The sequence below is a fragment of the Falco punctatus genome (assembly GCF_963210335.1).
Source record: "Falco punctatus genome assembly, chromosome: 3".
Classification (NCBI taxonomy): domain Eukaryota; kingdom Metazoa; phylum Chordata; class Aves; order Falconiformes; family Falconidae; genus Falco; species Falco punctatus.
This window is the reverse complement of record NC_137582.1, coordinates 102,676,047-102,696,528: the sequence shown is the minus strand read 5'-3', so window position 1 is coordinate 102,696,528 and position 20,482 is coordinate 102,676,047. Positions and strand designations below refer to the sequence as shown.

General features: G+C 45.1%; 1 protein-coding gene and 1 long non-coding RNA gene across 9 annotated transcripts in view; one reads left to right on the top strand and one right to left on the bottom strand.

Moving 5' to 3' along the window:
- LOC308060971 overlaps positions 1–20,482 on the top strand; it is a 244,485-nt gene that overhangs the window by 90,860 nt on the left and 133,143 nt on the right. The gene's annotated exons all lie outside the window — the stretch shown is intronic.
- The window catches only part of NFATC1 (nuclear factor of activated T cells 1), a 111,607-nt gene continuing 91,324 nt past the window's right edge, over positions 200–20,482 (bottom strand). For 4 of the 8 annotated variants that reach the window (XM_080380337.1, XM_080380342.1, XM_080380339.1 and 1 more), the window contains one exon: positions 200–2,776. In XM_080380337.1, the coding sequence (XP_080236463.1) occupies positions 2,727–2,776 (50 nt within the window). In that variant the 3' untranslated portion in view covers positions 200–2,726. Of the gene's footprint in view, positions 2,777–4,009; positions 6,650–9,585; positions 9,702–20,482 lie in introns of those variants that run through there. The other 4 variants (XM_080380334.1, XM_080380340.1, XM_080380338.1 and 1 more) reach the window with 2 other exon arrangements.

The window sequence follows — 20,482 nt, the reverse complement described above, 5'->3', positions numbered from 1 at the left end:
ATCCAGAAGGCTCTTTTTAATCATCAGAATCACCCCTGGCAAAAGCTTTTCTGCACAGACCTATAAGGACTATGCTGTAAGTTCAGAGCATTGTGGCTTTTTGGTTTTGCTTTGTTTCCCAAAAGGGTTGATGAAAACCATTTTCATAAACTGACAGCAGCAACCATAACACACGTACAAAAACAAGATAGCAGTCTCATACAGGAAATATTTCTGCTTTCATTTTTATTTTATGAATACATATACAAGAGATGCTTAATCTTCCATTATCCAGGCTTAAAAGTAAACAGGTTTGGTTGGTTGGTTGGTTGTTTTTTTCCAAAATAGCTTAGAGAAGGAAAATAAAAATAAGGATAAAGGAGGTGCAACATATCCAACCCATACAGTTGAAAACCTTGCTAAAATTACTGCTGAAATAGGAACATGTGGAGGGTGCACCTCCGTGTGTGTGTGTATCGTCCTGTATCGTAAAAGCCTCACCCAAGGTATTTATGTATATGAATAAAAAAATGCTTTGGCATAACCAGAGATTCCTCCATGCACACTCTGTTGACATTTCTGAAATACTGAGATAGTAAAATCTGAGAATTATATCATATATCATTTTCTCTCCTTGGCAGCAACATCTTTAAATGCAGGGGGAAAATGAAGAATAGTCTGTTGACAAGAGACTTTACTTCCATACTAAGATGGTTACATTAGCAGGATGCAGCAGGATGCAAACAGCTTCAAATAGAAGAGATGGAGATATATATTCATATATATATGTATATAAAGTAAAAATGCTTATTTTATATCAGAAAAGAAGATTTGTCAAGGTAACATAAAATGAACCACTCTAAGACTAGCTTCCAGCAAAACATTTTGCTTTATTGGATCTATTTTCTGGCTACAAGTCAAGCTGACATCTGTCAAGCTTTTTAACTTTTCATATGGCAGTCTATAAGAAATATTTCATGCAACGTCTACAACGCTAAATACAGGGTAAATAACTGGGATTAAACAGCTGAAGAATTACAGACCATTATAAGGACCGATAACAGCATATTATGTACAGATAGCCATATTATATTCTCATGTCTTCACAGTAATGTGCAAATGTGACAAATATGGCTTTCATTTTTTTTTTTCTAAAGAAAGTAAGACATAATTATACAGAATAATGTTTTAAAACGCTTCGGAGGATTTCACCTTGTGAAACCTGTTCCTCGCCACTGCATGAGGTGGAGCCACCCCAGCACGGGAGTAGTTCAGCGCTATTTCCAGGAGGGGGCACAGATTCCTAAGGCACAATATTAATGTTAAACATCGTTAATTTAAGTCATGCTATTTTATTGTAGTTTTGTTTTTATCTTTTTGGTTATATGAAATAATAAGTTGTTGCTAGTTATATAATAAGCGGTTGATTGTAAAAAATACAATGTTAAAGGCTACACTACATGCCTACCTGTAGCTCCAGAAACATTAGCTAATCTGAAAACACACTATACAGCGCTGCATATTAAACCCTTGCGGTTTTTTGGTAATATTCTTCTTCATACATGTAGCAGAGAGTTATAAGGCTTCTGCGGAATAATAACATTATAACTGAACAAATATTTTACACTCTTCCATAATGGTATTTACAGTTACTATAACTCATATTTTGTCATTTGGTAAATAACATGTATCTTGTATGCATCCTTCTTGCCTATCTAAAGTGCTTGCTTAACTGCATGAGGAAAGAAAATGCATACCTGCTTCAGGTGCAACAAACCCTCAAAAGAAGTAGCTGAAATATTTGTTGTGGATCTGAAATGCATTCTCAGAAATTGAAATTATTGCTAAATTCAGTGCCCTCACTAGGCAATCATCTATATTATTTGTCATATATAAATATATGCATATATACTAGTATGTATGTACATGCATACACATTCATCTATCATGTAAAAGATAGATTTCAATTTTTTGTCCATCAACCTTTTTTATTTTGTGCTATTCAACTCACTTGTGCTATGACTGAAGCTGGATTAAAATCAAAATCTTAACATGCTACTACTAACAATCCTATGATTCATTAGCACGTAATAAAGACAATATGCAAAAGAAAGCTGAGATGATGACAAATCAGGAGTCTTTTGAAATGCACTGAGAATAAGGCAATAGGCTGTACATTACAGCAGAGGAAAAGCTGAAGAAATTCTGGAATTCATCCCTGCTAGAGTAGGGATGGCTACCCCTACTTTGCTGCAGAGTCCTATGCTTTTTTCCAATATCACTCTCCAGAAGGCAAGCTCTATAGTTTCTGCACCTACCAACACTTTAATGGTAGCAAATTCAAAGCTTATTAAAAATGCCCTGATGCCACAACCTGGTAAAATAAGGCACTTCCAGGGCTGTATTCCAGCGGTGCCATGCCAAAAAAAGATTAGCACTGGGAAGAAGCACTCAGATTTTGCTGAGTTTCCTAGTTTTGTCCCATGAAATGCGCCGTCTCGGAGCGTCCTCTCTCCTCTTTCTGTTGAGATGATTTTCTTTAAAGGAGCTGTTTCATCAGCTGAAGTTGAGGAGCTACTTCTTTGTAAGCAAGAGGTAAATCTTCAGTTCCTGACATTCAGTAAGGTGGAAGATCAGAGTGTGGTACCAGGCAATGTCTTCAGTTTATTCGGTATCTCTCTACTTGGGCTGACACGCCAGCCAAGTCAAAAGTGAGGGGGGGGTTCATACTAGGTCCGTATTGAAAGCTATGAATGGACATTGGTACTGGAAAGGTCATTCCTTATAATTTCATTTACTGCAAAGAAAGAAGACAAGAGAAAAGGCACTGATTAGCATCCCATTGCTGCAGGAGGGTCTCTTCAGTCCACAGCCCCCCAAAACTTGCATCCACTCCTTGACAGCGTCAGTACAACTCTGGACAGTAAGCGTAACATCACAAGGTAGCTTGTACAGGCTGATCACAGTGCAAAACAGCAGGATTAACCAAGGTTATCGACATGCTAAATACCATGTAAAACCAGGCATCACATGAACAACAGCATCCTGGATCCTCAATTGCATTAAACATATTTAACATTTCAAATTAATTACAGATAAAACATTTCATTTGCTCTTGAACCATCTCGGAAATGTAAAGCAAAAAGAACCGCAGGAAATCTTAGAATAATCTACCCCTTCCATAAAAAGAGCTGTTTGAAAAGTATGTCACCCCTGGCAATTACTGATGGCAGAGAGCTGCCCGCCACCAAACCTGGGTACGTGCAGGTGCAATGCCTACACAGAATGCAGCTTCACGTGCTGTTTTTTTCCACTGTGGGATGATAGCAGGGAGAAAGAAAAAGAAGAAGAGAAGAAACTGCTGTGCACTTGCCCATTCCCTGGAGCTTATAGTGCGTGTGAACAGGCACCTCCTCCCGTGGTGACCGGCACAGGCGGACATGCAGCCTTCGCTCCTGCCCAGATGGGCAGGTGGGAGCGACAGGCCAGTTCAAACCCTTGGCAAGAGTCAAGAGGAAAGAATAAACAAGGCCCACTATCTTGGCATCGGCTGGTCAGACTGCATCTCCACTGATAAAAGTGCTGTTTTCTTTATTCACAAGCCGTCTTTCACTCTTCTCCCCCTCCCCTGCAGATGATCAAGCAATACAGTTTCCCACACTACAATTATGGCCGTTTATCAGCTTGTGATTTTTGGCAGATGGACAGGAAATGAGTGAACCTGGCAAAGGCCATCCACGCTGGCCTACACAGCATCCCTCCGACTTCCACCCGCCTCCCTACAGCCACTGCCACCACCTGATTTACATGAAGATAGACGAAATGCCATCACTAGGGCTATCGCCACTCCAGAGTTTCCCCGACTTTGCTGGGAGTGGGAAACACATGCCCATGTCATGGAAGGACCACGGAAAAGCCCATGTTTCCCCTTCCTCGTGGGCTGCTGTTCACAACCATCCAGATAACAAAACGTGTTTACTGGAAAAGACCAAACCTGTCTAAAGCCAACTTCCTGAAGCAATTAGTAGGGTTTGGGTTTTTTTGGTTGGCTTTTTTTTTCTCTTTTCTTTCTTTTTTTTTTTTTTCTGCAGACCTATTGCCTGTTTAGTAATTGCAGCACATGCATCAGTCAGGATTTGTGTCACAGGTCCTGGCCACTGAAAACCACTTCTGCCAATGGATACGCACACAGTACTTCAGAAAGGAAATATCAGTTGTGCTTGTAACTACCTATTTGTGGCAGCAAGCTAAGGGCGGTATGGAAATGAGATGTGAAGACAAAGCAGTTCTTTCTCTTGAGAGTGCTGTGGAGTTCATCTTCAAAATTACTGAACAGCAGAAACAAATGGCAGCAGCAAGCCCTGCTGTGTGGCACAGGCTGTCCTGCAACTCCAGCACTGCCCACAGTGCCACCCCACTCACAAGCTGCAAGGCTCTGGCAGCTTTCGGTACTGAGTCTCTGACTAGAATGCAAGCAGAGCACTTCTGCTTGGGATGATCTGTCCATGCTGCTTTCGTAAAGATTGCTTCTTTGATAAGCTTCTCAAAGCAACGCTGGGTGTGCAGCAAAAACACACGGTGGTATCTTGGTGGTGAGCACAACAACAAAAGCAAATCCCCACCTGGGCCAGCCAGTGTCTTTGTTTCACTAACCCTCCCTCAAAGATTCTGTTATATCAAGTAAAATTAGAGATACTACTCAAGGCTATCTTTGGTCTTTGTACAGCTAGTTTGTGCTTAGAAACATTAAATAATAAATATTCACAGCCCTTCTGTAAAATGTGAACCTAAGTATCACCAGTATTTCGCAGACAGGGACAGGGAGGTAAACACCAAGGAGCTCCCCATCTCAGTCAGGTATCTTGAATCTCAGACTGATGCTATAGCACATGCTGAGCTACTCTTACTCGATTCATTCAGCAAAACTTTAAGAAGTAACATCCCCCAGCCCAATAGCCCATGCTTTCCCCTATTAAAGCGTTTAGTAAAAGTATTTCAGAAGCTATTTTTTAAAAAAGTATTTGATGACATGAGGTTCTAAGAGCCAAAGGTCCATCTCCAAAATTGGATTAGGCGCTCAGAGCTTCCCTTTCCAGCCACACTGGGTACCCTCAGCTGAATCCTCCATCACTCGAGTGCTGCAGGACATGTGGTCTACCCATGAGACGGAGTGACTTCTTTCAGCTGGGAGCCCACCTGCCTTGGCTTAGCCCATGGGACCACCACAGTCCTTTGGCCAAACCCTCTCCAGCTCTCAGCAGCCAAGCCAACCTGTCCCCAGATGAAATTACTTAGCCTTTTGTTACCATCTCCAACAGGATACAGGGTAGACTTTCTGCTTTATTGCTCATTTTTATTACAGGTTACTTTCTTAACAGAAGCGGGCTTCTGCTGCTTGGATGAGTGGCAGTCAAGGCTGGTGTCCTCGTGTACCAGCATCTGACAGATGTTCAACCGCAGTCACCAGGGCAACGTCAGTGTGGATTTGGGAGACAACTGAACCCCAACCAATGCACATCCATTGGCCCCGGATCTCACAATCAAACAGGGCCAAATCCGCCAGGAGGACGTCCAGCATCCCTCTTCCCCATGGTGGCCCAAGGATGGAGTGGCTTTGGCACAGGTTTTGTTTTGTTTCACTGTCGCTTGTTCCCCTTCACCCACTGCAGCATCAAAAATAATAAAAAAATTTCCCAATAACGCAGTGGAAAAACCTACAGAGAAGGACAGAGTTGCACACAGGTGGCCCAGGTGGGGCAATACATGATCCAGCAAAGTGGTCGGTCTTGTAGAGGTCGGCCACCAGCAGACAGCACTGAAGACCAAGCTGAAAGGGGAAGTGCTGGGCGCGGGCTTTCCTGCGCCGCCTGCCCTGGCACCCTGGCAGGGAGGAAAACCCTCCGGCAGGTGGGAACAGGGGAATCCAGGCTGCACGCACCTGAGGGCTGCACTGGGTGACGCTTACTGGCTTTGGCTGGAAGGATGCTCCCCGCTACCTCCAGCCGCACCATCCAGCGCTCCCATGAAGACTCTACTCTCGCCCTCCAGGTCTGAGAGACGGATGTTGAGGGAAAGCTTGTTGGGGGGCGGGGGGAGAATGTAGTGTTGGTCCAGTCAAAGTGACATGAAAATACAGATCACATTTCTCAAATAGTTACAAATGTCTTTAGCATCAACATTTCTTATTGCTTATTTCTGGAAAATTTGGTTCTTTTAATACTAAAAAACATATTAACATTTTTGTTGCATGTTAGGCAATGTTTTAGTTTGGAACAAATGTAATGTTTTGGAATGTTTTGTTCGACCCACAACTGTGGTGGTTTTTTTCTTTTGGCAAGAAAACATCAAATTTTCTTGTTGTAGATTGAACTAAGATTGTCCTTCCCATCAATCAAAAATTATGTGACTGAAGTACGGCTCTGCTGAAGCATCCTGTATGTCCATCCATGCCAGTGTTGCATCTGCCACAACAGCCAGTGGCCATTTCTTTGGAAGGAGCGTAGGAACCAGGCACACCTCCGGGGATGCTTTCTCTAGGGTATCATTAGTTTGCCAGTGGGCTTCGTGAGCAAGAGGAGGTATGCATCCTTGTTTCTAGTGAACTTTGATGAATTTTCTCCCATGAAGTCTTCTAAGAACCTTCTGAACCTGCTTTGGCCTTCACGGTTTCCTGCAGCAACAGGTACAACAGTTTAAGGACGTTATGGCAGAAAAGTACTTCTTATTGTTTGTGTTTTAAATTTGTTTCCTGATAATTTCATTCATGCATCATGTGAACAACCTGACTGTTCCCTGTTCACCATCTCCCTTGCTGTCCATCATGCTCCTTCCCCTTGTTATTCTCAGGGCTCCACCAGGTCCTGTAGGATCACAGCAGAACTCCGCAGAGAGGTGGGATACACTGCTTGTGCAGAGAAAGTAACGGGTATTTTCCCCCTAGTTCTCACCTTTGTAACAAAATATTTATTATATACTTGAGAAAAGTCAGGTGCTTGCTGTCTTGAATGCTCAAGTTTTGGCTTACAAACCGGTTACTACAAGGGGATTGTCTGAGCGCCACAGAACAGCAGTATTCAGTATTTTGGCTGGGGTTTGAGCTTCATTCCTGAAGCAAATGCTGGTCTTTGATTCCGCTGCTGCCTGGATATGTGTCCTTTCATGTCTGTAGCACCATTCCAGGAGTAGCTGTGTTTTGATGGAGCACAACATTTTTCACAGAAAGGTTGCAAAGGCTTTACATGCATTTTTAAAACAACATAACCTGAGTACTCAAAAAGTCCAATTTTATAGACAGTACAGAAAAGACCCAAGAAACTACCTGGCTTGCCCGAGGTCCTACATACAGCTTAGCAGCAGATCTGGAACATCACGCAAGTTGTTTAATTTTCAGTGCCTAGATTAGCACAGCTCTTCCCTTAGAGCAACAGGTTGATCCCTATCAGATTAAACAGCTGAGCACAATGGTTTACAGCACCTTTGTCATCAGATTTTTTTCATTGTTTTTCTGCTGGCTTTGGGGAGGGGGGCACTGTCACTTTCATAGCTAACACCTACAGTTCCCCACAATGCCTTCCCCAAAGTGATACTTTCCATTGTCATGTTCAGCTTTTCCACTGACAGAAAGTCAAAAAACTAATAGTGCTGAGAAATGCAGGTAACACGTGACCTCTCTACCTGTCAAGGCGTCTGAAAGAGGAACCTTTCCTTTGCTAAACAGCAGATGCCACGGCAGCAGGATGTGGTGAGCTGTTACACCACATTTTAGTTTAATAAGGAGTTTTTTTCTTCTTGTATTTAATTTTGCTTTAAAATGCCCTTGCAATGGAAATTTTTGCTTTGCTAATTAGCAAAATCAGTGTCTTACCGATGCAACAGTTTGGGTTTCTGCACAGAACAGGACAACCATATCTATCTGAACAAATGTGGGTTCCATATATAGACGTGAACTTCATAGGAAATGGAGTATTTTTAACATTTGGTGGCTGTACGTGGATTCCATCAACTGGCAAAACTTTACATTTCTGCAGATTTCTGCTCTCCTTGTATCTGACTGCTAATACGGATAACACTGTGGCCTTCTGTTAACGAAACACCTGCCCTTCTGAGACCAAGTCCTGCCTTCCAGCCCAGACACCGGCCCCGCGCAGCTCAACGAGGTCCCAAGGTCAGCGGCGCGGGGAGGTGGCACGGTCAGCGCGCTGCCTGCCAGGGGAGCCTCAGGGGCTACAGATACCAGAGTCTGGGAGGCTTCACGCTCCTGAAGGCAAATGTTCCCAGCAGTCTGAAAGATGGAAGGTGAGCTGAGAGCCATAGTCAAACCCACCGTTACCAAGAGCCGAGTCTACGGTTTTGGGAGGGAGCGATGGCGCTTTGAAAATGTATCCCGTCTCCATTCACTTTGTCAGCGGTGCCACCAAGGCTCCGGGTTAAGCCAGTGCCTCTTCACACATGGCACCACAGGCTGCGCACGGAGACAACCGTCCTTCCACTGACTTCAGCCTGCTTCGGCAGCAGCGGAGAAAGGCTTGTACGAGGACGCCGAGCAGCGGAGCCATGAGCTGCTTTTACTTGCACCCCCTTCCAACTGTGTGCTTCTCTTTCACAAGCGAGCTTTGTGGCTCTCCACTCTACTTTTTTGGGGGGGTTGTTTTTAGTTTTTAATACACAGGTGAGGGGTGTGATAGAGTTGAAGCAAAAGGGCACTGAGAGGTTTTCCACAGAGCTGGCACCTTGTGACTCACTGGACATGTACCTGCCCCTGTTCTGTGTACACAGTGATGGCACTAATTTGGTCCCTTCAGGATGCTTTTGGTTTCCTTACCAACAGGAAGAGCCACACAGCATGTTCCCAGGCATCTAGGGCTTCAGGGTCGCATCAAGGTTTTTTCCACAGCCGAGTAACCAACTTTTGCTTGTTACATCATGTCCACCTGCAGGCACTGGGGACCATCATCTCTACCACAGAGCAGAACCAAAGCAGGAGGCTCAGATGCCCTCTCGATGGAAAGGAACAAAAGCAACCTGCTCTGACTGGTGCACATGTCATGGAAAATACAAGTAATACCAACTGCATCTTTCAAGCTACATGGGTGAAAAGCCTGTGTGAAACTATGCCTGGATCCTGCTGTGTCCTGACAATAATGCTTCACCTTTCAGGTGGGTGTAGCTGCCCAAGCAATGTGGTGCCATGTTTGGACACCACGTTTGGACTGTGTTTGACAGCGGTCAGACTGCATAGGTATCAAAGTCGAGCAATCTCCAGAAAAGAGCAGCAGTCCTGAAAGCAAACCTGCCTCAGTTTGGCTCATCATTTTTGCCTTCCAGCAGAATCCACGAGCTCAGGTCAAGCCTTATGTTGGTGCAACCACAGTGACATCCAGGGGAGGGATCTCTCCACGTCCCTCATTCCAGAGCGTGGAGGTACCCCTCAGCGCGCTGTTTCCCGGGTCAGGCACAGCTCACTGCTTACGAACGGTACGGAGTGGGGACTGTGTCTCCCTCTCCGCTGGGTAGTTCTGACCACACCGTCACTACTCAGCACATGAACAGGGCAGGGAAACATAACTCTGGAGTGAGTTCACAAGTCTGACGCTGACACCACGCTACCTTGTAGAGTGCTTTGTAGCATGACGTTCACTTTGCTGTCTGTAATTACTGCCCTTGGATTTTTCCACTGGTGATGCCACATCTTGCTCCATCAGGCTCCTGTGCTCTCGCATGCCCTTCATTTCAGATGAAATGCCACACATTAGCATCACTGAAGAGGAATTCAAAGTCGCAAATAAATGCAGAAGAAGCAGAAATACAGGAGGAAAAAATGCTTTCCCTTATCTCCATGTACAGATTTTATTTAAAGAGAGAAAACACTAAATATAGACACATACACAGCAAGTAAAGAAATGCAGCTCCTGGTATGACCTCCATCACATGAGTAAAATCTTGCAGTTTTTATCAGGGTATCTACTTCCTCACTACTAATAAGCAGCACTCCTCTCTGACATATGAAAGCTGTAACAAACAAATCACTGAAAATAGATAGGGCTGTCTCAGAGAAGTTCTTTTTTCAAAGCTAGTAAGTACTGTCCTGTGAATAATAAGAAAAAATCAGAAAATAGTGGTACAAATTCCTGAGGTGCCAGCCTGTAATGCGAAACTATAGATCACATTGAAGCTTACTGAATTAAAAACCAAACAAAACAAGTCTTGTGAAGCAATGGAAAGTATAACTTCACACGTTCCATAAAGAAGTCAGATCTTGTATTACCTCAGGTGTCCTGGATGCATTTAAACCTTAAACTTATTTTTATCTGTTTAACCATAATAAGCCACCACCACAGGGCATGCTATTTTTGGAGACAGCGAACAGGACAGTGGAGTGAGGGAGTGACAACAAGTAGCAGGCTTTAATAAAACATGATCCTCCCATACAGACGTCGCCTTGGCACGATGGATGGCATTGTTGTGCGTGACAGCCTTTACCCTGGTGGCACTTTGCTACCTGCTCTACCTTCCACTTTATTTAGCCCAACAGCTCCAAATAATGTGGGATCCCCCACGGCGGCTGCGCTGCGGAGGGCTAATGGGAAAGGTTCCTTGCTGCGGTGCGATGACAGCAACGTGTGGCAATAATTTAACTGGGGCTTTTGACTAGGTGCCCAGACTAAATAAGTCCCATCCTATCGCACCAAAACTCCCGGGTCTGGATTTTTTTTTGTCATCCCTCCCATGTGCAACACTGGAAACGCCTTGCATCTCTTGCTCTGCAAACACTTAGGGGTGAATTCCCCGGCTGCTGGGAATTAGCTCAGGAATCAGCAGAGCCGCAGTGATTCCCAGCATACTGGGGTCTAAACTCTGGTTTGTTTTTCCTCTCGGCCTGAGGATGGCTGCACTCAGCCTGGCTTAGCTTTTATACCAAAGAACCAGAGAGTCAACAGGAATTTTCAGTGGCCCTCAGACAGGCCAAGCTTGCCCGGAGCAGCTGGGGTCCGGGCGGTGCGGAGGCTCTGGGATCTGCTGTGGTGTGATGTGAGCCGTGTTTGACACGCGCGTGTGAGGGCAGGGCTGGGCAACAGACAAATAAACCACACTTTAACCAAAATTATGTGTTTACGTTCCTAAGAGCATCTGTAAGGGAAACAAAACAGACATGTTTTATGTTTTACACAGAATTTCCACACGACAGGAGGACTGCGCAAACGCTACCTAAGGCAGCCAAAACCCGAGGCCGGTGGTGCTGGACGCTTTGTGGGCACCACTCAGGAAGGAATAAGGAAGAGCCTGCACCGCTCTGCTAAAGACAACCGAAACCTGCCCCTGCCCTAAGAAATACAGTAATACAGACTGATCCTGGGGATCGGTTTTACTTTCCAGTTTAGCACCCAGAAGTAAAATAGTGCTGTCAGACCCCGGCATTCAAAACTCACGAATCACGCCCTGAAGTATGACGACAGTGGATTCAAATTCGAAATAAATTTTAAGCAATTCTGATTTACCTGGTTTTTAGCCTCCAGACAACTCTGGCAGTGTTTATTAAACTCGGAATGTAACAGGAACGAAACTTCCTTTTTTTCCTTTTTACTCAGATAGTTCTGAGAGGTTTGCTGCACCTCACCACCAGCAGTCAGCTGGGGCGCAGGCAACCCCCGAGACACGAGGCTCCCAAAGCATCCCACTGCTAGAAGAGCAAGGCTGAAGCCCCCTTGACAGCCCCAAGGGCCGGCAGCTCCCAAAGCTTACAGGCCGTGAGTGGGAGAAGGGGAGTGGGTTGGCCCACGCTGCGATGCTCAGAGCCCACCCATGCAGGCTGCTACCTGGGGACCTCCTGCCCTGCTGAAGGGGCAACCTATGCGTGTGCATCCAGCCCAGCACTGGGCATTTCTGCCAGCAGTTGGCACCAGCCTTTGGGACCTCACATGGCAATAGGAAGAAATTAAAAAGTCATTATTTTAGTTATCGGATGAGAGAGGCATAACACAAATACTTCAGCTAATATTAAATTATCAGGCAAATGATGAAAAATCTATATCTTTATTTTGCAAGTTCTCTCAAGCCACGTGATGAAACTTAAACTACTGCTAGACTGAAAGCCAGCAATTTAAAACCAGCAGGTTGTCCATAATCTACTAGTGTACAGAATCAGCCTGCACAGACAGGGGCTCAAAGAGTAGTTGTGTGTACCTTCCCCCGTAACACCAGGAGGAGTTTCTCCGTGTGGTGGAAAAGTGACAGATTAGCTTTAGAAAAAAAATAATAATCCTGTGGGTACAGGAGGAAAACAGCGAACAAGAGAGGATCCATAATCTCTACGACTTACTGATTTCAGCATTTTAAAAAAGCCAAATACGACTGAATTTCTCTATCGATTATACAATTATTAATCTTTTCAGAAGCTTTTCCAACATTGCACATAATGAGCAATTCATCAAAGCATATTAGCTGCCACAGAAGTTGCATTCAATATAAAGGGGTCATTAAGCTTCTTGTAATTGCATACTACTGAAGCTTTTGTTAGTTCTAAATCAAATCAATGGGATGTGCACGTATGCTCTTTAATTGACTTTATGTAACAGCAGTGTGGCCCCTAGTGATTATCTGGAATCCTCCAAAATGAGCCACCTTGCACTGCTGTTCGTAAGAAACCACCTCATGTGCACCTCAGCATATCAAATAAAGCAAAGAAACAATGAATGGAAGAAAGAAGAAAGAAGCACCTTGGGTCACACCGGGGTATTTGGTGAGTGCCCTTTTCTTTCTGTGGCTGAGAACAACCAAGAAACTTGGCTCTTTCCCCACTCAACCAGCCTCCAAGTCTGACGGGTTTTGGTAACATTGGGCCTCAACACCAGAATTGTTCTGGAGACAGGCTAAAATAGGGTCAATCTGACCTTTTCCTGAGCAAGGAGGGTTTTTTGGTTTTTTTTCTAAATGGACCCCATTCACCCTGTTATCATCATCACCATCATCATCATCAACACCTCTCTCCTTTACAGCCCTTTCCATCAGCAAACCTCAAAGCACGTGCTAACCAGCAAAGATCAGTGCCATTACCCCCGTCACCCAGCGAAGAGGGCACCGAGGCAGCGACAGCACCCGGACACTGCTGTGTGTGCCATACACGATGCGCCTGTGCTGCTTTGGGGGGCAGCCACTGCTGGGCCGTGCTCCCACCACGGCTCTGGTGAAGGCTGAGCTTTGGCTGCCAGCCCCTGATTCCCAGGGTTTTTGCTCAGGCAGATAAAATGATGGCCATGGATGACTCAGTGAGCGGACACACGCTGCTCGAGGGAAGAGAAAGGCTGGGTGGGGCTGTAACAATTTTTAATGTGTTTGATAAGGGGAAAGATACCCACCCATGAGCCTGCTAGGGGCCAGGCAGGGAAAGGTTGTGCTAACTGGCGGAAATCCTTAGGTTCCAACCCTCAGGAACACGGCCGCTAACCTTCAGCACTGGGCACAGAAGCAGGGCTGGTTCTGGGACCCTGCATGGGTGGCTGCAAACAGCCTGCAAAAAAAATGATGCAGGCAAATTATCATGTGATAGATTTGCTTGTGGCATGATGACTTGGTCACCACCATAATGCGAGCTGGACGTGATGCCACAGGATTTTGTTTTAACCACAGCAGCATCTGCTGCTGAAGAGCACTGCCGGTCAAAGAGGATCGTGTGTCTTCCCTGCCGTGGCTCCTTGGAGAAGAGCACTGGCAGCAGTTAATGACGCTCTTCCACTGGTTTCGCACCACGGCTTGGTAAAGAACTTTTTATGACAAAACTCCAATCCAGTTTGGCTGGGAAGGTTTGATCCAAAGGCTGATGTTGGGGCGCCACACTGGAGCCGTATCCATGCAAGCTGGGCTGCAGTGGGAAGCCATCCGTGGGTGTTATCAGGCGCTCTCCTCCCCAGCACAGAAGACATAGCTGTGAAAACCACCATGTCCAGACGGTTGCTGGGACTCCAGGGCTCCTTGGATGCTAAAACCGTCTATAGCAAGCGCCTCAAATGAGAGCAGCTGCAAGAATACTCGTATTTGTACATGGTCCCAGTGCGACAGAGCTGAAAACATGGCAAAATGTCTTTTCCTCTTTCCTCCTCTCCCACATGCTGTGTTAAGCTGCAGAATGGCTCCTTATGTTGGACCGACAGAGCAATGTCAACAGAAAAAACACCAGATACGGCTGTAAAAATTCAGTAAGAATCACAGCCGGACTCCCAAGGAAGACGAAACCTTCCCCTGTGCAGCTCAGCACTTGATGCAAGAACTGTGCTGAAGCCCAGCGCTCTCCACTAGAGAGGAAATTTATTCTGCCCCAAGAACGAAGCTCAGCAAACCTGCGGCCAGCACTGGGGAGCTAGGAAAACGGCACTTGAGAAGCACAGGCATACAACACTCGTCTCTCAAGCACACTTAAGGACCTGAAATTTCATTCAAAATGTTTGCATTACACTTTCCAAACAACCACTCGCAATGTGCGACAGACTTCTTTTCTGCCTCTTTGGAGTACTTGGACTCCGAAGCCCTCGCTTCTCCATGGCTGAGGAATGACAGGGAGCTTGCACAGCCCAGGCTGCGAGCTGGCAGCACAGCCAAACTCCAGCAGGAATTTGGCCTGCACTTGGAGAGGTGCTCCAGGCAACAAAATGAGTGGAAGAACTTTAACAGTAACTCAGAAGTGGCTTTAAAAAATTTATTAATGCTACAGTGAAGAGAACTGGCTGCTTACGTGAGACTCGGTTAGGTCAAGTCAGCCAGCTGAGATCAGGAGGTGAACGCGTGGATCCCGGAACAGAGCGGCTTTGGGAAACCCACGCAGTGACACGCTGCTCGAGGGTACAGGCGGCTCCCGCTCCCCGGGCAGCTCAGCCAGAACACACAGACCCCGGGACCCAGCTGTGGGCATGCAGATGTGCAACATCTGGCTGAAGATTGCTTCAGCAGCACCCTTGTGACAGGAGCAGCCCAGCAAGGGTCAGCGCTCGCCGAAGATCCTGGGAACGTGGGGCTTTTCAGGCTGGGGCCTTAGGGACATAAAGGTCATCTCATGGATGCAATGAAGGAAAAAAAAGTGAAGTGCAACAAAGGTTTGGGTGGAAGGCTGCGCAGGCAGATTGCTATTTGCTCCACACAACAGCCTTCCTCGGGCACCACACCTTTTATAAAACACATCAACATGAAACAAATTATTATCTCCAGTAGCTTCCGTCTACACACATTTCTGAAATACTTTCATTCCAAACTGTTTTGAGAGGAAACAGTATGAAGAATGGAAACCTGGCAATTAATCAGATGGAAACCTCTGTTTCCATTTTACAGAACGGGGGGAAAAGAAAAAAATAATTATAAAAAGAATACCCAACGTTAACTGCTAAGCAGGGAGATGAAAGATAAGCAGAGGCCAGCGCTGGGAGCACCCATGTGCTGCATGCATTTACCTGCACTTGGACGGGGTTCCCAAGGGTGGGTCAGACCCGTATTTGCTGTTTTCGTTCAAAACCACACAAACACATAAGAGTTAGGAACTGGGTTTTGACAGACAAAAATTCTATTTTCTTAAAAACTCACAAAATAAATACCTTGACTTTTTTCTTTTCTTTTCTTTTTTTTTTTTTCAAAGTATGGACGAAAGGCTCTTCTGGTCAAGACACAGAGCAAATATTTACAGGTGCTGGGGAGACACCGTTTCCTCCCTTTAGTGTCTGCCACATAATTTTATCCATTCAATGAATTTTTTTTTCAGACATCTGCCAAGAGGAAATAACTTTGCTGTATTGGGAGTCTGGGAATCCTAGAAAACAATCTTAAATCCATAAAATAATTGAAGTGCAGTTTTACTGAGCTGTTCAGTTCAATTCTGATTTTTATTACAATGTCAACAAGAGTTTAATTTGTTTTAAAGTTTAGGTTCTTAAATCTGAGTGATATACGGTAGTTTACAGCTTGCTGGCAACAGCTACTGTGGAAAAAAAAAATGGAAAGTGCATATAAAGGCGGTTCTAAGTTTGACATTGTGAAAGCAGGGAGCAGTGCCAAGAGCAGCAAACAGCATGGCTTTCCCAATCCTGGCTGGCTTTAGGGACTGCTTGCTATTGACATCAGTCGCTATGGGATACATTTCCCTGCTCTAACAAATCTCATCTGGAGCCTGTAATTAAAAAAGAAATGTCTCAAAGTGTAATTTCTTTCCCTAAAACATTTACAGATGTTAACTAGATCGCTAATGGTGTGAGATATCTGTGGGTGGACATCTTCCTCCTTATCTGCTGTGTCAAAGAGCACGATTTCTTTATTAAAACCAGTTCTAAAGGTAGTATCTTTTCTGTGCCTTTGTATATGGGGGTGGTGGTGCCTTTTTTCTAAACCACTTGCTGAACTGAAAGGTTCAGAGGTGTTTTTCTTTATTCTTTTTCCTTTTTTTCCCCCTTTTCTTTTAGAAGTCATCTCCAGAGTCAGCTTGATTTAAAAGGTATTCAAAGTGGCTAAAAATGTCTTTGCTTAGCAGATGAAGAAGTATCCCGGCTGAGCTGTAAAATTATAACAATAATAATAATAGTGGTAGTAATAATAATAATAATAGTAGTAGTAGTAGTAGTGATGTAAGTTTCTTGCCCTAGTGGCTTTCCACCAGTGCCTTTGGCCGGCGCCCTTTGCTAAGCGCTGCTGCAAGTGTTCCCGGAGCCCCAGGTGAGCTCCTCTGCTTCAGGCACACGGGCACGAGCGGCGAGAGCGTTACGAAGGGATGGGCTTTAGGAGACGCATGTCCCAGGGGAGGCGAGAGGGGCTTCCCATGGCTGGTGAGGCAGGGTGCCGTGGGGCTGCTCCCAGCCGAATGCTGCTGGGCTCGCCCGACCTCGAGCATCCCCACACCCTGCGGGCGGTGGTGGCTGAAGCTCCCCTTCCTGACACCCGCCGCTGACACAGCTGGCTGCTTGGGCCCTTCCCCCCGCTGACACTAGCCCCCCTCCGTTGGTTTGGTTTTTTTTTTTCTTGCAACCAGCTTTGATTGGAGCCAGAGCCTGGGGTAAATCAGAGGAATTTCTAGATTTTTCTGAGCACTGCGAGCTCTCGCTGTTTTCCGGTACCTACTTCCTGCCATATCTAAAATAACAGCAGCTGCAGGGGCCTGATAGAGAAGAGCTCCAGGGGACAAATTCTCACAAATGGGGTGGGAAAGAAGGGGGGGGGGGGGGGGAAAGAAAAAAAAGGACAGTATATTAGGGAGCAGATAACACAGAGCCAGCATCAGATTCATTGTTGAAGCTGATAGCACCGTAGGCTGTGGATGTTGTTGTCAGAAGAAAACAAATCCTGTAAAATGGCCATGGGAATGATAAGTCTTCACATTTGCTGGGATAACAGAGGTAGCTTTACAGCACTTGTCCTATTGTATGGAGTATCGTGCCTTGATTAGCTAATGTCTCCGAGGGCCAGATAAGTGAGGATGAATGTTCTACCCCAGAAGCTTTCATGCTTTCTCTTTGTCATGGCTATCTACGGCAAGCTGCAACAGAAAGCGCTGCACAAGAAAGAAGCACCACCACCCCCCAGCTTCTGAGAAATGGAAAATTCTTGAAAGTATCCCGTTTTCCATGGAGAAAATGCATGGTATACCACTGTCATTGTCCCGTTATAGACCACATGACAGAGTGCAGCAACTCAAGAGACCTCCAAAATGGCACAGAGGGACCTCACACACCTGCACAACTGCTCCAGGAGAGACATTTCTCCTTCCCACTGGCATAAAGGGGGACAGTAGCAGGCACAGTGCCTTCACGCAAAATATCTACTGCTCAATGCACATGGACGTAGGGCTCCGTGAGGTCCCCCTGTCTTCGACCTTGTAACCAACACAAACATTGCCTTAGCTGCCAGCACGCCCAAACAACCGAAGCGAGGGCTCTCACAGCCCTGCGACACAGTCACCCTACATGTGCAATAGGACAGTATTTCAGATTATTGCATGTGTCGCAAAGCTGTACATATTAATGCAATATAATCTTTTACAGCTACTTTGGGAACTAGAACTTGTGCTGGGAACTACCAACTTTGGGGAGCTATCAACTTGCGGGCCCTTAAATTTTCACCCAGTATGAAGAGATTTTCATGCCTTTTTTTTGTTTTTAACATAGGACTTGTTTCAAGAGCATTAAGTGATAGGCTTTCATGATGCTGAGTTGGAGCCTCATCCAAAGAGCACAGAAGTCTACAGAAGAATCCTGAGTCACTTCAGTGGGCTTTGCATCAAGTTATTATTAAACACAGGCAGATAGGTAAAGGTGGTCTACAAATGCACAAGGCGCAAGTCTGATGGCTTGGCAGGAGAGAATCAGTCACTGCATTGTAAACACCCTGTTTTGCTCATTATACCTTAAGATTATTGGAAATGTTTCACTGTTGATACGCAAAAAAGGCAAGTGGATCCCTTCTCTTCCTTGCCCGAATTCTGAAGCATACACAACTGCTCTGATGCCAGCAGGTTGACTTCTGGTTCCTACCACTGAGAGAGGACAACCCCATCTCTGTGTTCACTGCTGCGTGCTGGCCCCAGTGGTGCTGCATGCGGCACGGCTTGCTCCCAGAGCCCTGCCCACTTCCTAGGGAACAGTGGAAAACCATCCGCAGGGTTTAGTAGCATGTGGTTTTTCTTTTCTAGATTCTAAAACATTTCTCTCAGCCCAAAAATCCTTGCTTGAGTACACAGCTCAGCTGCCAGTTTTTAATTGTTAAAATGAGTAGATATTAAGCTACTTGGTTCTTCCCATCCCCAAAAGAGCCTCCTTAAAACACGAATCATCTTTGGTTCACATTCCGGTAATAACAACTAGAATTACATAAAGTGGCCAAGTTGAGACAGACTAGACAATATTCTAGCCTAAACTCATAAACCCCAAACTAGTTAAAATAATTTTTTTACAAAAAAAAATATAATTCACCCTAGACAATAGAAAGAAAGTGAATTTGTATTTCTACGAAAGTAGAAGCAGTTAGAAAACGTGAAGTTTTGCCTAATCCTGCTTTAAGCACTGTTATGGCTGCGCTGTATTACATATGCTTATGGAGTAGCACATGCATGGTAAACTGGTTAAGGAATTTGGGAGTAGGATTAACGAACTTTCCTTTTACACTAGACTAAATCAGATCACAGAAGGGGATCAGTCTGTCGCAATTCTCAGCTTTTGTTCAAGAAAGGCAAGCGTAGCGAAGGTCAGAGACAGACTAAAGAGCAGCACTGCAATTATTTACTGACATGAGACTGGAAAGAATATCACATAGCTACATGGAGCACAACTTGGACTTCAACACATAGGAAAGAATGGTTCATTTTATGCCACTAACCATAGCCAAGGATTAAGATATTTTGGAAAAGCCCTATTATTTCTCATCCTGCAAACCAGGACTTCATTACTAGTAAATCATGAAATTTATGAAGTCCATTCATACAAATTAATTTCCTTTCCTGGTTTCCATTGGCATGTGAGATACAGATACATAATATAAATAAAAGTCTGTAAAGGAAAAGAAAAGGTACACAGAAATGTCTGTTTGTACTTAAAAGTGGGGTAATCTCGAGTAAGGCTGTAACTAGAAGAACTGTCCCCGCAGCGAGTACACACGTGCTTAAATAACCAGGTCTGGGGGCTGAGTAGGCAGGAACCAGTGTGGCTGCACTACACCTAGGTGGGTCTGTGCTGACTTACTCTAGGTGTCTCCATCAGGAATAACCAAAGGTAAATCCTCCCACCCTTAAGATTTTCATTTGGCAGCAGCCATGTAAAATCCAGACGTCTTTTCCATGTTATGAGAAAGATTCCTACTTAGACATCTTAAAGAAGAATTCTTGCAATCATTTCAGTGTCTCAAGGTGTGGGGTTTTTCCCCCTGACGTGGTGGTTCCCCTCAATGGAAGTTTCTCACATGAAATTTAAATCTGCTTTCAGACAACTTTCTGAACACCAACATTTTTCAGAAAGGGGGGGAGGCAGTGGCCAGCGTTGCTCAGGGGACCGTGCACAACGAAAAGCATGATACAGCCCCATCCAGCATCACATGCATCTGCCAGCTCCTCCCTGAAACAACGTCTAAACTGACAGCAGAGAAATTACGTTGGTCGTTGCAGAAATCTAGATTTCATCATCAGAGAAACCCTAAATATAGCCTCTGCAGCAGCAGGTATACGGCTGGCTGACCAAACGTCTTTAGGGTCACATCCATACGATCTGGCACAGGCAGTCCTGTCTCCTACCACCTTCCTGACTAACATTAAAAGAGACAGTAAACTTACTGTCAAACTTGAATCTCAAAAGCTCTTTTTTTTTTCCCTCTGAATATTCACAACCAAAGAAATGGCCCATCCATTTGTAATTTCTTGGAAGGAAATCTGGCATCCCTACCAAAAGCCTGCTCGCCTTTCATACTCTCCCCTGTGCTGAGTGTTGAATCCAAAATATTCTTTGCATTTAATAAAGTCCAGCCCATCCTTAGCTAATTGTACTGCCATGCAAGGGCA